Source organism: Triturus cristatus, chromosome 5_2, assembly GCF_964204655.1.
Source record: "Triturus cristatus chromosome 5_2, aTriCri1.1, whole genome shotgun sequence".
Taxonomy (NCBI): Eukaryota; Metazoa; Chordata; class Amphibia; order Caudata; family Salamandridae; genus Triturus; species Triturus cristatus.
In genome coordinates this window covers 1,005,642,796-1,005,660,893 of record NC_140588.1, presented here as the reverse complement: position 1 = coordinate 1,005,660,893, position 18,098 = coordinate 1,005,642,796, and the positions used below count along the sequence as shown (strand labels likewise).

Below are 18,098 nucleotides of genomic sequence, written 5' to 3'. Positions count from 1 at the left end.
CATTTCTACAAACAAGAAATTATGTGGAGTGGTTAGGGTCAAGCCTTATACCATAGGAGACCTATTGGCAGGGCAGGTTTCATGAATAAACCCATGGTTTAATCTGTAGCACAATGGATACAACATTTGCCATAGAAAAGCAGATGCCACTGTTCGCATTCTTAGACTTACCCAGACATTCGACTTGGTTAATCACAAAATTACTCCGAAGCTTAAATAAAAAAAAAAAAAAAAAAAACACCCCACACATTCCAAACAGCCCCCTCTCGCGCCCCCCGATTTTTTGACAATTATGGACAGTTTATACACGGACTATAGAGCCCAAGTCAGGGTATGCTAAAGGATGAAACGGCTCACTAAAATTAAATATATGTCAGGGCTGCATCCTGGCCCACTTCTGTTTAATTTGTACACAATCTCAGAAAGCTTCCAAAGGCACCCCTCTGATACCTAAAGACCCTCCTAATACTGCTTGAGGACGATTCAATTCTAGGAGCTTAAACAAGAAATGCCCTACAGCTTCCACTGGACCCGCCCATGGGACAAATATGACAATAACTTCCTAAAAATCAATCCATCAAATGCTGACGCGAGGAGAGGAGCAAAATAACTCCTACAAACGTCTGAGCACCACTAACCAACCAGCTACCCTGGTACTCACCCGGAGAGCAGCCTCACCAAGGCACATGGATGTCCAATCTATTGACACTGGCTCCCTCAAGGAGCCGGGGGAGGGGGGCAGGGGAGGGGGAAGAACCACACCCTCACACAACCATGCACCACTGGGCATCCCGCAATCAGTAGTTGCGCTACAAAAATTTAAATGTTTAAGATATGCCCCGGGCGAAGAAACACATGCCCCCCCCCCCCCCTCTTCTACCCAATGAAGAGAACGCTTAGCATACAAAGCTGCTGGTAGTCAAGTCATTGCATAACAAGATGCTCAGAACCCAATCATGTACAAAATGTGTAAAGTTCACAAGGATTTAAAACTGGGCCACTTATTGAACTAAATGGCTACAGCCAATATCAGTACAAACCAAATTAGGGGTGTGTGTTGCAGCACCTCATTCATGAGCCAAGAACGATTTTAACCAATAAATGGCAACAGTCAAAAAAAAAAAGTAATCTGGCCCGAACTCATGAATCAAGGGGAGCGGCCAGTCTTCGAATATCACAATAGATGAAATACAAAGCAAAGCCTTTCTTGGCAAGCAGCAACACCCTGCCATTAAACAAATTCAAGCCAGAAGACTTTTTGCTAGTTTTGAACCTTCCTGAAAAAAGCAGCGGCAGCTCTGCATTGGTGGCCTGTGGAGAAGAGGATCACCTTCAAGGCCCTGCGTTATTGCCACAGAATTCTGTGGAAAAAAAGGACCACGATATCTCCAGTCTATGATAACTGTTGACACACCGGCACGTAATCGAAGATCTAAAGGCATTGCACTGGTCACTGTACCGAGAATACAGGAAGCTAGGATGGGAGCGCGCTCCATTGGATAACTCGCAGCCAAGATCTGGAATATTTTGCCAGTGGGACTAACGGAACCTTGCAAAAAAACTTTCCCCAAGAGATTAAAGACATGGCTGGTTCCACCTTCAAACTAGTACCGTGAGCTTTGACTGCCGCCTTATGTTTCTGGACACTCTTAAATAGTTTACTGCCAACTTTACGGAGAGTTTCCGCCAGCGCGGGGACACACCGGTGGTGTATCCATGCACTTTATACATTGATAAGACAGCAAATTTCTCTGGCCACCTGCATATCCTTAATCCCTTCGTATTACTATGCAGAACATATCGGCCTAGTCGCAAAGAATAAAACTAGGGAAAAAAAGGAGGATGCTGTGATCACCACGTTGACGACCTCGGTTGCGTGTTGGCCATCTTCTGTAACTTAATCAAGCTTTATACCATGAACTCCACCTTCATGGAATTTGCCACGTGCTGGCCATGTTCATTAATATAAAACGTGCCATATGAACTCCCGACAGGACAACTCGGTTCCCTCTGTCAGGGACTGCCTGCAGTTAGACTTCATTTAACTAAACACAAAGGGGACAGCCCAGGAGCACCCCACAATCACCCCCGGCACAGGCTTCAGCGGAGAGGCATGGGTTAACTTCATGTGCTCCTTTCATCTACCCAGCACAAAGAAACAGTAGGTTCAGTCAGTGCCAGAAATGGAAATATGGAAATGCAGGTACTCCCGATCCCAGAGTGCCTTTGTGCTGAGGAGTGCAGTACTCTATTAAGTGCCAGTGCCATTACGTCCAAATTCAAGGAGTGCCGCTACTTTAAAGCACCGTGCATACCCCACTTAGAGACTCTCATTCATCCATCAGCAGATGCATGGGCCGACCAATGAAAGCCATGCTGCAGCCAGTGAAAGGCCCTCGCCGCATAACTGTGGTGCGCATGATCGAAAATACAAATTACACTTCCGAACAGGCAACAGTTGTAGAAAGCAGACCCCTTTCAGATCACTTTTTTTTTTTTTTAATGTTTGTTATTATTTTCTCAAAAGTCTGGCCAACTCTAGAAAAAGCCCAAGAGATTGCCTAGCTCTGATGGGGTCTTTCCCGGTTGGACTCAGTTGTCAAGTGATGAAAACTATGTGAGAACTGTATCCTCGTCCGATGCAGCACAGCAAGAGCAGGCTATAATCAAGAATTACCCATCACACTGTGGGGTTTCAGTAGGTTGGTGGGTGGAGGGGAGCGATGACCCTAAAACACGCCATCTAGACATTCTAGGTTCACTGGTAGCATTGAACGGACCCATTCCAGTTAGGGTGAAAGGCACAAAACATCAACCAATCACATTTTTAATTTTTTCAGCTAAAAAAATATTTGGTAAACAAAGTGCATGTTACAAACATTGAAGGTGCATTTTACAAAAATGGTATTTTAAAATAAAGAAAAAATAAAGAGTAATGCAAGCCTAGAGCTCCTTTGCAGAAGCAATCCAACAGATGCCTTTTGTCCAGTAGTCCATGGTTAAAAGAATCTTTAAAAATATGCTACAAGTTCATACAAAGTATTAAAACAATATTTCAGACTCAAAAGTCTTGCAACAACGTCAGGAGGCTCACATGTAGCTTTTGGTCCAATGTCAGGGCGCGGGCGTCCAGTGTCTGCCCCAATATAAACCGCTTAATTGTGCTTTCTACAAAATGGGGGTACCAGCTGAATTCTACCAGTTTACCCTAACCTGCACATGCCAAAGATAACCAAAATGTATCCTTGATTAGATTGCAAGTCATTGACTGCCATAAGGCTCAAAGAGCAACTCCGGGGTACATCCTCTGCTCACAGTGCATGGAGCCAGCGGGGTAGTTGGATGCCACTTGACCATATATAGTTCTGCCATCCGTGAATGGTGCAGAGGTCATCAAGATTGCATGCTCACCCCCTGGCATATAGTTTAAGTATGGTGACTGCATATAAGGCTGGCCAGTTGACGGAGGGTGCAGGAACTGGGCACCTTGTGGACATCCCACCAAGGAGAACTGGGCCGCCGCCGGCATGTACATGTTGATGTTCTCAGGTCCTGGATGACACATGTTGTTCTGAGGAGGCCGCGTATCCATTGGAGGGCGCAACACAGAGCTGGAGCTCGAGCTGGAGTGTCGGGACGGGGTCCGGTCTGAGGGAGGGTCCGCTTCCAGTAGGCGGCTCTGTATGGGCGGAGGCCCGCTCTGCAGTCCCTCTTCATCCGCTTTGATGCACTTGCAGCAGCAGATGCCCACGAGCGAGCCAACGATGATGAACGTGACAAAGACACTGCCCACTAGCAGGAAGGGCAGGTACATGGGCACTGGAAGCAAAAAGGAGAGAGAGTTAGAAATTATAATCAAGCAAAACAAGGCAAATTCATGCGCCACAGTAAACAAGTTTGCGCCCATAAAGTGTAGTGCGCAAATATTTACAGTATAACTTGTGACTGCAAGAATTGTTCATTGTCATCATATCCACAGAAAGAAGTGAACAGCACAGTCACAGATTGCCTTATCCCCAAATCACTTCCTACTACACGCCCAGAAGTTCTTTCATTAAAAAATAGAGAAAAAGATACACTTGTCGACCCAAGTCGAATCGAGTGCTGAAACTGGGGCCTGGGCCGAATCAATGACTCAATGACCTCCATCCTCATGCTCTATGGGCTACCCCAGAAGCACCCCCGTAAAGAGTAAGCTAGGCCAGTTTATTTTCAGAAAGTGCTCCACACATTCACTTTATCAGGCTTTGGAGTGATAGTGTAGCTTAAGAGTGGTCTTCCATTTGTAACTAAAAACAGGGAATTACTATTCCATTCTGCAATTATGAGTTCCCCCCTATGGCATACCGATGAACCCAGCTAGCAGGTACGGCCAACAATTGCCACTTTATTACATAACGGCCTGCTCCCCAGTAAAGTAGTGACATACCAGAAGCTAGACAAAGCGAAGAACAAAGGAGGTACTGTAGGAGAGTAGGGTCTGCAATCCTATGATCACCCAGATTTTTTGCTTTTGCTTCATTGGTTTACGACTTTCTCCGGCTGTGGGCCTGCCAATCAGACCCACAGCCTAGCTGTTCTCTCTCGAAATTAACACACATGTACGTTAGGTGCATCCACTAATTGGAACTGGGTCGCCTTGTCAGTCCCTGTCTCAGCATGCCACAGGTATCCAGGGCATCGGTGTACCCAGGGCCTACCAGGGGCTGAAGCATGTATTATGCCACCCCTGGAATGGCCGCCCCAAATCTGACACAACTGGCTGCACGACAGCTGGGGCCACGTGGTGTAGTCACCCGTTGCTGTAGGTGTAGTATTCCTACACCTAAACCCTAAAATGGACACATGGATTCCTATCAGTCACTCCTATGGCAGGCCTTATCAATCCTGAAGGCAGAGTGCAGGGAGTCATGTGGGATGGTGCTCTGGCGCGAGCTGAGCCCGTCGGCGGCTTGCGGAACCAAGTCCTAAATAGCCGTTCCATGGTGACGCGGGCCAACTACTTTTAATGCATTTGCTAACTTTGGCCTCACATCACCTATACATGTCGAGTAAGGTGTCATACGAATGGGAATCCGAACCCCTCGCCAGTTCTGGTGACGGGGTTAGCATTCCCCCCTTTTAGAGGGACACGACATGGACGTAACCTTGAACCCCGGTTAAAGTTGACTCAAGCCTCAGCATCACAAAATGGATGCTGCCACCAGACACAAGTCTGACCTCCTGCTGCTGGGGGACCTTCCAGCAAGGGGAGCTTGGACAAAGGGTTTCCTGTCGAGGGCGGTGTTAGCACCGTCCCAGACAGGGTTTGTGTATCCCAGGTAGGCAGGGCTGAAAAGAAGGGGACTGCAAGTGGCACCCCGGTGCTCACTGTGCATAGCCCGGCTCAAACCAGTTTCGGGGGCACACCAGCCCCTGAGCTGGCGCGAAGCCGGACAAAGGTTAGGGGTGTAACCACCCCCCTCCTGGCTCCACCCATAGGTAGAACCTAGTCACGGGCCATCCCCTTTTCTTAGAATAAAGGTAGGAGCGAGTCCTTCCCAAATTGGATAATCAGATAATCGGATAACTCCGAATCACGAACCACTTTCCACGAAAGGAACTCTTGACTATTTCTGAAGACTCTCCCTTGTGGCTAAGGAGTAGCCACCCTGCACCAGCAGGCACCACCTAAGCGCTTGCGGTTTGCTGTAAGTCTCTCCTACGGATCAAGACTGCCCAGCTCGACGAGACCCGAGTCCCTGCCATCTCTGACCTTTTACCTACCTCATCAGCCCAGCTGAGGGACGTAGGTGTGACGAGACCTGCGGGACCGGCCATCTTCAGAACCTGCACGACGCTTATCTAGCACGCCCACCGAGGGACCCTCGAGTGAGTGCACCTAGGGTTTGAGAAGCCCTAACCCTGAGCAGCTCCAGCATCGAAGTCTGCCTCCCCAGCATCCCCGAGATCTGCGTGGGGGCCCTTCCGCTCCTTGTTGTTCACCGCGTTGTTCGACCACTTGCCGACCGGCTTGTGGCCCTCTTCACGACGCACCACGATTGTTTCATCACTAGTCTGGTTGCTCCAGACTGGCTCTTGCTCCCCTTCAACAGAGGAGTACCACGGACCCACCTGGTCCACTCCCGACGCCATCTTGACTCCCCCGCTTGGGTTGCCTCTGCCAAGATCCGCTGCCCCTTCCTGGGCCCAGCACCATCGACCGCAGACACCTTCGTGGGACAGCTCGCCCTCCATCCTGGTCGCCGCCGCGCCTCCTGGTCCGAGGAACAGCCGAGTCCGACGTCACCCACTCACCTGGTCGAGGTGACTTCAGCCGGTACCCTCCTGGTACCCACACGATCGCTGGCTAGCGGTTGAGAACTGAGTCCCCTCTGCTTTCAGGTTTCCTTCATCACCGATCCAGGCTTGGATCGCTCTGAACATCGTCACTGGTCGCCTGCCAGCAACTTCTTCTTTCAGGCTCCTGAGACTACACGAGGACTCCCGACATCTTGCCGAACTTCACGCAGCCGCAGCCTCCGGGCTAGGTAACTCGAGCATCTCGGTGCTCCATCGCAGGTTCGCTCTACAAGTGTCCAGTTCCTTTTTTCGTTTAGTCCCACTGATCGGATCACTCCGGAATCAGTACCTCCAGACTCTAACCATTCGCATTTCACTGTTAGTGTAGATGGTTTCTCGTGCCCCTCGGGCATTTGTGTAAATTGTGCAACTGAAGTATTTTCCTAAGAGTTTTGTAGTGTGCTTAGCTCCCTGACTCATAAAGAGCCAGGGTAGTCTTGTTATAAATAAATATCCTTTTATTTTCATAACTTGTGTGGTGTCCTTTCACTTGGTGTTCAAGGGGTATATGTGATGGTAAACAGCTGGCTTAACACGCCCTCTAGAGTTTAGCCTAAAGACTGCTCGTATCCACGCTACTAGGATAGCTGGTCTATAAGGTTGACTTACAACCAATCATCAATAAGGGTCGTTTGGAATGATACACAGTGATCACTAGAATAGTGAGCACTACATATCAGGCCAACTTCTCACAGGTACCATAACCACTCCAAATGGAAAAAGAAGCAGTTGCACATTCCATACTACAATAGAGAAGGTCTTCTCCTCAACAGGTAGAATCCATCTCTCTAGTGCAAGAGACCTCAGAAGGAAGGCCCCACTAATTACTGGTAATCTTCATTACTACTAATTCTAGTCACAGTACTCCTGCCAATGCTGGAGACCGTAGACGCTTCGTTGACATCGGGGTAATCCCTAAAGTTTCTCAAGATTATGCTTAAAGAAACCAGAGGCAGTCCACGGACACGAACAAATTCCACGTGGTGTGAAATATCTACTCTATTTTGGAACAACCTGGAAAGATGAGCAGTGAAGAAGCTTTAGCCGCCTCTTAGTTGAAAAAAACCCACTAACTCCAAGCAGGTTTTAGGTTAGTAGTAGAGGATGCACTATATATAGTAGCTAACTGGACAGTTCCCTCCTTGCTCTCCTCTGCCGCTCAGCTGCAATAGTGGGCAATGTCAATCATGCCTCCCAAACAGTCTAATCTCTCATGCCATCTGTATACTGACGTCACCCACCAGCACTCAATGGTCTTCTCCATTGACATGCCTCCCTTGGGGAGATTGTAGGGGCTTCAGCTGTGAAGCCCCTGCACCACTTCAAGCTAAACTCCCAAGAAACCCTGCGACTTACCCCACCACGGTACAAGAATGGCTCGCCTGCAGGCCATTCATTATCAAAAGCATCAGCCTTTAAGATTTATCAGAGACAAAAACCTGAACATGCCTGGCCACATCGATGAACTAGTGAAGACGACCAGCACCAAATTGGACTACTCCAGAGAAACAAATTCCTTCTCCCTACGTTAGAGTTCAAATCACTTGTACAATGTCTTACCATCAAGGCTGGATTACGGTAACTCCCTACAGCCTGACATTTGTAAGACCCACAGGGCCCAGCTAAAAACTGCCTTCCAAGTGGCAGCCGGACTAAGAAGCAGTGGCCCAATATCAGACTGCCCAGCACCCATCCTCAGCTGGCTGCTAATTGAAGTTAGAAGCTTTTCCAAGATGGTCAGTGCTGTCCACCAAACAATAAAGGAAGATCTCCAAACTAGATTGTGATTCCAGCTCACTCCAATGTAAGATTTAAAATGTGTGAGCTAGTCTTAGTGTGAGTAACCCACTACAGCGATGCTTTCTTGCTCACTTGAACCAGTGAGCCCTGTCCCAGCAACAGCAGTGAAGAGAGCGAACTCCATTCCCTTGCTACAAGCATGAATCCCTCCTATGAGGAGGATCTGCCATATCACTGCCACTCCCAAATATGTCCACCTCCAAGTGAAGCAGAGAAGACCATCAACATGATTCCAATACGTATGCAAGACTCCACCTTAACTATTTCAACTCAATATATGCACGACTGCTCACCAGAGTGCTAATCCTAGGCATGCTTTTACACCCCTGTATTTGCCAACTCACTCCGACTCATCTACCCTTGTCCGACACAAGGTTCTGGCTTTTAGCTTTCATGTGTAGCCGCACGGTTTGATATTTTTCGTTTTTTTACTGCCTGCTCCTGGTGCAGCTACCTTATGAGTCTGGTTCATGCTATAGAGAACCATAAAATAAAATAGAAATTAGGTTAACTTATTGGAAAAGAAAGAAAAAACCTGTAAGCATGGTGGAATGCTAGCTGTGCCCACCCTGCTGGACGCTAGAACCAGGCAAGCACCTTCGTCCTCGCCCAGGCCTATCCAAACCATTGAAAGTCAACTACTTGGATATGGAAGAGTAGAACTAAGGGTAATGAAAGTTACCAGTTAACTATCACGACAACTTCTACGTGCCCCACCCCAGTTGTTACTGGGTGAGAAACACAAAAGTTACATCCAGACCTTTAGCACAAACAGAAGCTCACAGAAAGCCACGAACACTAAGTGGCTATTCATGACAACACAGATCTAGGTGAAATGTAATGGAGAACAGAGACCGAGAAAGCTTAAGAGACAAAGTTCTATGGGCAGTAATAATGGGTGGACGTATGTGAGGAAGTCCAGGTGGCTGCATGATAAAGTTCTGAGCTTTTGGCCCCAGTTTTAAATTTCAAGAAGTGAGTGAATGAACAGTGAGAAGGAATACAGAAAAGTTTTTCAGGAGGGAAACGAAAGCAATTAACTGCCACCAAAACTTCTCCAGGGCTCACCCAACACCTCGATTTCTGCCCATTGAGCATGACATATGCAAAGATAACCTTTGCTCAAACCCTTTGCAAAGGACCTGACGGGCAGCAAAGAAGCCCAACCAATTGAAGAAAGGGCTGAACACCACCACTGGAAAGAATCCAGACACTTAGAATAAACCTTCAGAGGAAGAGGTGTCAAGAATTCCGGATTGCCCCCCCCCCTTCTCACCACAACTCTTTCAACCCCCAGACCGAAACCTGAAGGGCCACAAGATGTTCTCCCCTCTAACCACATCTCCTTTTTATTGGGAACATGGGTAGGGGCTTTATTGCCGAGGATTAAGGGTATGTGTGGTTGCAAGGGGTCCAGGCCTGAGCCTATAGGACCCGGACCCCTAGTATGATCCCCGCCCCCTAGTTACCCACAAACACCACTTAATACTTTTAGAGTGTGGGTATAAACTGCCATGTTTAACTTTCATAACACACACATGACAATTAATAATACATATTAATAACATCTCATACTTTTATAAACCAATATTGACAATTTGTGACATCTACAATCAAATCACAATCGTATCTTCATACTTCACATATTACTTGCCCCCAGCACCAAGTGGCCCTCTGGCTCAGCTCTCCCAATTGAGAACCATGCAAAGCACGACCACCTGCGTCCTTGAGAGGTAGGCCCCAGCCCACTGGACATTGTCCGCCATTTTCTGTGGCCCACCCCTCTACCACCAGGCTGCCAAGGAGGCTAGAAGGGGATAACCAGGGGATATTGCCCCCTGCCCTAATTCGTGAACTGGCGCCCTTGCATCCCCAGCCGGTGACACCATTCTCCCAGCGGAGAGCTTAACGTCCCTCCCTTCAGTGCTGGCCTAGGGAGTACGTAAGGAGGACTCCCTTTAAGAACCTTGCGAGTCAATGCTCTGTGGCCTCTTTACCGTTGCTCCTCCCTCTTTCCTGCACCGAGCCCCAGGCCGGAAATACATCACGGAGCTGTGACCCAGAAGTACTTCCTACTCCGGCCGGCCGCCAATGGGGCTACCCCGGCCATGCTGGTTGGGCGTGGCGAGGATCCCGGGGGCCGGGCCCTAGTGGCACGCTTCGCTGACTAACTCTCGTGCTTTCCCAGAGGAGGCTTCTAATAGTCAACAGGGCTGACTACAGTCCTCATTAGGAGGAGTAAAGCGTATCATCAATGCAGACCAGCTAGAAGAGCGAGAGTTTGCTTCAATTTTCTCAGGTATTGCTTTTGTGTATTTATTCACCACAAAAGCTACTACTCCTAGTCCACATGGTGGGGTTTCCGGGCAGTGGGTGGACAGGGCCTGCCTGGGGCGAACCAGGTTAGCTTGCAGGAGGGTATGGTCCAGGGTAGGACCCTTTGCCCCATCTGGATGCATGCAAATACACAAAATGATAGATTGCAAACACCACAAAGAAACAGTGAAGGTCACAACATGATGTGCAACAATGTCCCCTTTCTTTCAGCGTGCCATCAGGATGTGAAGGCACTTGTACTGTTCTCCGTCGCATTCTGTTTATGCAGAACGTGTTCCTACCAACAAGGACATCATTTCCGCCAGGAACACCCACCATGCGTTTCACCCCCTGAGGCTCGACAGTCTGGGCTTCTTCAAGGCTGAAATTATTATAATTATATATGCTGCATGCAGATTTTAGTAAATACAAATGTATCAACTACTGTGAAATACCAAATCTTGGATGACAGCATAGTGTTTAGATACGGTAGATCCGGGATTAGTTTCCACTACCCTGAGAAATGGAATTTGTGACCACTTTATGTATTTATGGTCTCTTACCATTTGCCTTGACTGAACGTGGGCACGTCGCAAATATTACCTTTGCTGCCAACTCGTTTTCACCCTCCCTTGGGGCAAAGCATCATTCTGAGCAGACTGGATGAAGGCACTGCCTTGTTTGTAGGTGCAGCAGGCTACCCTGTATCATACGCAGACCAAGGCAACAAAAATGTGAGCTTCATTCGCCAGGCTAGCCCTCTACTTCCACTTCTCTGGACTGTTGACTCCTGGCAGCCAATAGGATTCAGCTCAAAATCGCCGATCATAGGGCCGTCATCTCATTGGGCCTCACCAGCTCAGACACAAACTACAAGGCTGCACTGTGCCTAGAGCTCCAGGTTCAGCTAATGCGGATCCTGGTTGCTTCCCAAATGTAGGGCCGGACCATGTTCTGTGCATGCGACCAGTCTCTGGAGAAGTCTGCATCTCACCCCATTCCACCAGCAACCTTAAGCCTTCAGGAAAGCCTGAAAACCCTGGCGTTATTCTCTCCAGGTTTCTGCATGTGTGTGGGTGTGGTTATTGATAGCTGGGAAGACATGGCATGGCAGTTCCCATGAGGCGCAGGGTCAAGACTGATTTGCATATGGCCATGTCTGAACTGGGGTGGTGTGATGAGCAAAATAACGATGGATTAAACCCAGATCTGTGACCGGGGGTGAATGTTTTGGCAATGTGCAACATTCCGTCCATCATCTTGTGTGTTTTGCTGTTCGCCCTATGTGGGAAGGGTATGCCCAGACGTGGATCCCATGCTCACTATGCCACTGGAGTCAAGCTATCCTGGCTGAAGAGGGGTGAAACCCCGAAACCGGTCCTAGGATGCTTGATTCCGGTCCAGGGAAGACCTGGTTTGGCAGTTCGGGCTGGACTGTTCCCAAGAGGCACAGGGTCAAGACTGATTTGAATATGGCCATGTCTGATCTGTGTGGCGTGGTGAGCAAATTAACGATGGATTAAACCCAGATCTGTGACTGGGGGTGAATGTTTTGCCAATGTGCAACATTCCGTCCATCATCTTGTGTGTTTTGCTATCGATAGCTGGCGCCAGGATGCCTTCCAAGGTGACAGTTCACACTATATCAGTATTCTTTTTAAATAATAACCCACCATCCGTGGTTTAACGAGCAGTGTTACTCGGATAAAAATCAGTCATACGAGACACGGGCCGTATCAATGTGAATTTTAAAGACATAAAATCAGACGTTTTTCACACATTACATCACATGTACAGAACTTTTGCAGCCCACCTGTGTGCATTGTGCGTGCTGTACCTCAACAGTGACCCAGCCCTCGTATAAGAAAAAAAGAAAAGAAAAAAAAAATTAATTAACTCATTTATTTAGGGTGCTCGCATTCTCTCAGTTGTGAATAAATAGATCTACTCACTGAGAGTATTCACAGAGTGATTTTGTTTTACTTGTGAGCAAGCCTGCTCACAAACGTGGAGGGCGGGCACCGAAAATAATTAACATTAGTAAATGTGAGGGTGCTTACATCCTTTTACTGGTACTCGACAAACTTGTGCAGGTTTCCCCCCAGAAACTGGTGTACATGTACACCTGAAGGGCAGGAGTAAATCCGACTTCAGTGGAATGCAGAATATCACGCACAAAAAAAGTTGCGCGGGGGGGGGGGGGGGGGATTTCACCACATATTCAAATATTATCCACAGGGCTGGCGGAAATTGTTACAACCAGGCACGGGCATTGTAGGATGGCCACACTTCTGGATGCATACATGCTGGTTCCCCTAAACACGCCTGGGAATAGCATTTTTTGGGAATTCCAAAGGTAAGTAAATGTTAATAAGATACAGCCATGGCATACGGGTGTCTATTTTTAGACCCAAAACGGAAGTTTGTGTGTGATTCGAGCCATGCACAAACGACACGTGCACTGAGAGTACACGAACAGGTGGGAAGCACCGGCACCGGGGGGGAACTTGCCCTCCGGATATCGGCCTTCACAGCACAAGAGACGTCGAGTGTCTCAACAACTGACCCTAGGGGCCACAAGGAAACCCAAGTACCCCCGCACCTGGGTAGATAACCTACTGCCCGACCCTTGGCGAGAGACACCTCCATCAAAGGGAGCACCAAGCGCCATCCAAGTCTGGAATGTCTACCACGACTGAACCCCCCCAAAGGAAAACACGGACATGAAATCGTACACCCGAGGTCCTCTGAGATAAAGCAGCTCGTTTTCAACCAACTTCGTGAGACTGTCAACCCAGGATGCTTCAACGGAGGAAGAGTGGGTGGGGGCGACACCCCCCTTCCACCCCTCCCCCCAACCATCTCCTTCTCATAGGACCAAACAGATGGTGTCACAAAAACGTGCTATTGCAGACCCCCAGTATGCAACAGTGGCGCGCCACCTCCAGACACCAGAGCCGCATGGCCTCATCCCACTGGCTGGTAGTGGGCACCAGTGACGCATTCCCCAATAAAGCTCCAGAAATGTACCCCAACACTCACTCTAGTAGCCAACAGCGTGTAGCCCCCAGAGCTTCATTCACACTGCTATCCCAGCAGCCACCAGCTCCATTCCCACTAGGCTCTCAACAGCCCTCACACACTTCCGGATACCAGAGCAACCAGCCCCACTAATGCATTCACCACATAACTCCATGCAGGCATCGCTGCCCCCTCCTAGCAGCCACCAGAGCTGCATACCCACCACATTCCCAGCATCTCAGAAGGCACCAGCGCAGCGCTGCCCCATGCTCTCCTAGCAGCCATCAGAGCTATATTTCTCACCAGACTCCCAGCAGCCACCGGAGCTACATTTCTCACACATTCCAGATACCAGTGTAACCATTCCCACAGTCCCAGCACTGCTAATGTATTTACCACATAGGCCATGTGCTCACTCCCCTGCTGTATCCCCACCACACTCCCAGCAGCCACCAGACTCCCATTCCCCACACACTTACAGATACCAGGGCAACCATACTCACACTTACGGCACTGCTAATGCACTCCCCACACACTCCAAGCAGGCACAGCTGCTAAGCTCCCAGCAGACGCTGCATCCCCCCAACACACTCCCAGCAGCCACCAGAGCTGCACCCCCCTACACACTTTCAGGAACAAGTACTACTAATGCATTCCGCATACTCCTCCAAGTGCCCGCATCTTAACCCCTGTAGGCCCCTTCAAACTCGTGGGCGATGCCATGTTGCTCAGGGTCGCCCACATTTCTTACAACAGAACATTTTAATGGCGCCACGCCGGAGTACGGCGGCCCACCTGTGGGCTTCTCCTGCGTTACAATAACTACGCGTTTTGTAATGGTCTCATTGCCCATCACAATATTTTTTGAAGGGGGTGCTCAGTTACACACTATCTTACCCTGCCTCATATATACCTTTAATCCATCAACCCCCCCCAAATAATGTATTCATCACAGCCTCACTTGGGTCCTACCCCTCAAAGCCCTCACTTAACACATCTCATCAGAAACCGTCACCAGCGTCCCACCTGCGTCTATCATCTGTTCTGATGCCCGCCTTCCCTCCTCCAGTGTGTTATTAATTAATAAACGCCATTTGTACCTCTTCCTCACTTCCAATTGGACCCTCCTGTGCCCCTCTCCCTCACTGCCCCCACCTGGACCCTCCTGTACCCCTCTCCCTCACTGCCCCCACCTGGACCCTTCTGCACCCCTCTCCCTCACTGCCCCCACCTGGACCCTTCTGCACCCCTCTCCCTCACTGCCCCCACCTGGACCCTTCTGCACCCCTCTCCCTCACTGCCCCCACCTGGACCCTTCTGCACCCCTCTCCCTCACTGCCCCCACCTGGACCCTTCTGAACCCCTCTCCCTCACTGCCCCCACCTGGACCCTTCTGCACCCGTTTCCCTCACTGCACCACCTAGACCCTTCTGAACCCGTTTTCCTCACTGCACCACCTAGACCCTTCTGAACCCCTCTCACTCACTGCCCCACCTGGACCCTTCTGAACCCCTCTCACTCACTGCCCCACCTGGACCCTTCTGTACCCCTCTCACTCACTGCCCCACCTGGACCCTTCTGTACCCCTCTCACTCACTGCCCCCACCTGGACCCTTCTGGGCGCATCTCCCTCACTGACCCCATATCTCAAGTCAATGCTCGCTCCCACAGTGCCCCAAATCTCTATATCCGTCACCCCACATTTACTAACACCCCTCCGTCTCAAGTATGTACCCTCTCTGAAGCGCTACCTCCGCCCCTCCCCCGCGACCATGACGCCACTGCGCACTCACCTGCGGGCGGGTAGGTGCTCCCAATCTCCTCCAGGTCCTCGGGGGGGCCCTCGGAGTAGTCGTTGCTGCACAGGCCCTGGTCCAACCGGGCCTCCGGGGCCGAGCAGCAGTAGCGCAGGCCGCAGGTCCCACAGCAGAAGGAGGCCTCGGGCGCGTCGTACCTCTCGGGGCACTGGAAGCCCCCGCGCCGCTCCCCCTGCGGGCCCCCGTCCGCCCAGGGGTGGCAGTACTCCCCGGCGACAAGCCGCAGTAGGGGGAGCAGAAGCAGGAGGGTTCCCTCCATGAGGGCACCGCAGAACAAAGCCCCAGGCAAAACTAAAACTTGCTTTAATCTCCCCTCTCAAGTGATGGGACTAAAAGTTTAAAACTAACAGTACCCGGGGCGAGTTTAAAAGGACCGGTGGTAAACAACGCAAAAAGTAACTTCAACAATAACAAAGTGTAACACAATTCAAAGTGACTATTAAACTAACCTAAATGGAAACCCACTAAAAGACTGGTTAAAGGTAAATTAGAAGAAAAAAAAACGAGAAGGGTTAAATCAGAGGAGTAGCTGAAAAAAGAAACTAGAGTTTACAAAAAACCAAAAAAAATCTACTCCATATACAGAAAAAGCGTAGAGCTGATGCAAAACACAAACTCTTGAGGGGGGAAAAAGACGGGCTCTGCAGTTTTCCGTGAACAAAGATTCCAAAGTGTTGGGGAGCCAAGCCTCTCTTCCCCCCCAGTCCTGCTCCGGTCCCTGGGCTGCTCGGGAAAGACTCCGGACAAACCGGCCACTGTCTCAGGAAAGTCCAGAGGATTGAATGAGACGCAGAACTCCACGTGGACCCGCCCCCACTGCCCTGCCTAAATCCCCTCACAGCCCCCCACCCTCTGCTCACCGGGATAGGCCCCTGCTAATGAGCACAGCCAGCTCCCCGCCCAATTAAAAACACATCCCTGTTTGCATTCAGGGGGCTTCTCTCCGCATTGTGTTGCGCTTTGCCACAACCTTGCACAATTTCTGCGTAATCCTTTAATTGGCTGCTCGGAGTGAAAAGGGGCAGCCGTTTACGCGCCTGGGCGTGTAATTGTGCATGTGCTGAGTGACACTGCAAGCCAGCCTGGCATTGTGGCGAGTGAATGGGCGAAAAATATTCCACGCTGGGCGCGGAGAATGCATGGGGTGCAGAGGGGCGCGGGCTGAATGGCGCGTTTTGGGTAGAAACACGCATGCACATGTTACTACGCCGTGTAGTCTTTTCAAGCTGGCAACACGTCGGTGTTTTAAAGGTCTGTCCCTCGTTTTTATTACACACCGTTTACAACTTGCTCCTGCGGTTGTTTGTTTTTCTCAGCACGTTCGTTTCTTGAAGGCAAGGATGTAAAACTGAACCACTAGTTCCAGAATTGATTGGTCTTTATGGACGATGGAAAGGCTAGTTTACTTTTCTAACTCCAGTCCTGGAATGGAAAGTGCTGGTTTCCGCCAAAACAGTGCACGAGGCTTATTTACTATTCTAACTCCAGTCTAGACTATGTTTGGGAAAGTTGAAAAAATCCCCAAGTATTTTTAAGAAAGGGTTGACAAGTTGCACATTTGTATCAGGGCAAGTGGTTCCTGGAGGGTGCCCCTCAAGGCAAAAAAGTATGTGTATCAAACTAAAGACAGCTGGATAAAGTATTCATGCAACACACTGTGGCACCAAACACTGGGGGCATAGACCTACCAAGCTACTACAGAACCCTGGCCCCATCCACTACCCGGGTCCGGCAGCACAACTTTGAAACCGCCCTACAGAACGTGCAGCGGACTGGTAAGGGGCCTCTGATTTTTAAAAGAGTTTGAGATCCCTTATATTTAGGGGTCCTCCTCCTACCAGGTCACTCTGGACACGGTTTTCAGGCCCAGACTTAGGGTGATAACCAAACCTAATGCATTCTGGGTGCTGTAGTCCTGCTTTTTCTTCCATTCAACTAATTGGACTACACAACTGGAATCTTTTTTTTTGTAGTTGAAAAGGTTGTGACTGGAGGGAGGGTCATTAAAGGTATGGAGTGAGGTGGTCGCCTTACTTGTATTTTTGCTCCTTCTAGTGTTGAGGAGGAAGCAAAGAAATACCGTTGTATGCCATTGTTAGAAGGTGGTTCTGACACTATGGCCCGCCCAGATGTTTCGCTTTTTGAGCACCTAATTGTGGAGCTTTTACTGTGGGGGAGCCTCATAAGTTGGGACTCACCCACAGTGAACTCAGGATGTAAGAGACTGCATGGGGATTTTACTGGTGTTCTCCTGGCTTGACCAGGCCACTGCGCAGCAGCTGGAGTAAGGGACACCGGGCTGGTTACATGCAGACACATGTGTACATGCGTGTGCACACGTGTACGGGCAGCTCAGGGGAGATTCCTAGCGTGTGCACTCCAGGAGCAGCTACAAAGTGAATGGTGTGGCAGGAATTATGCAGTATTGGGTGGAATATACACTGGAAACATGCCAGGGAAAGTCAGTGTGTCTTACTGTTTTTTTACTTCATTATTCCCCTATGGGAATGTGGAGCCAGGGGCTAGATTAACTTCAATTAGGCCCACAGATTCCAGACACGCACTTAATGTAGCAAATGTGAAAATAAGTATTCTGCAGAGTCCAAAGTCATATTTGTACTGCTTTTGGGTCATCCAGAACTGTCATATTTCTGTGAGCCAGCCAGGACCAGACCCAGGCTGAGGGCTGACCTCAGCTGGATGGATTGATAACCTTTCTTCCACAAGCGAGGGCCTCCTCTCCAGGAAGAGAAGATGGGAGGGGCTACAGGCTCATCCATCAGCAGCTGTCACTGGGTGCCA

At 49.6% G+C, this 18,098-nt stretch overlaps 1 protein-coding gene across 1 annotated transcript; it reads right to left on the bottom strand.

Moving 5' to 3' along the window:
* Window positions 1-2,811: 2,811 nt before the first annotated feature.
* Window positions 2,812-16,105, bottom strand: LOC146829580 (protein shisa-1-like). The gene is made up of 2 exons (XM_085608283.1): window positions 15,273-16,105; window positions 2,812-3,819 (listed from the first exon to the last, which is right to left on the bottom strand). The coding sequence occupies exons 1-2, from the start codon at window positions 15,553-15,555 to the stop codon at window positions 3,281-3,283; spliced, it is 822 nt and encodes a 273-aa protein (XP_085464409.1). The 5' UTR covers window positions 15,556-16,105; the 3' UTR covers window positions 2,812-3,280.
* Window positions 16,106-18,098: the final 1,993 nt, after the last annotated feature.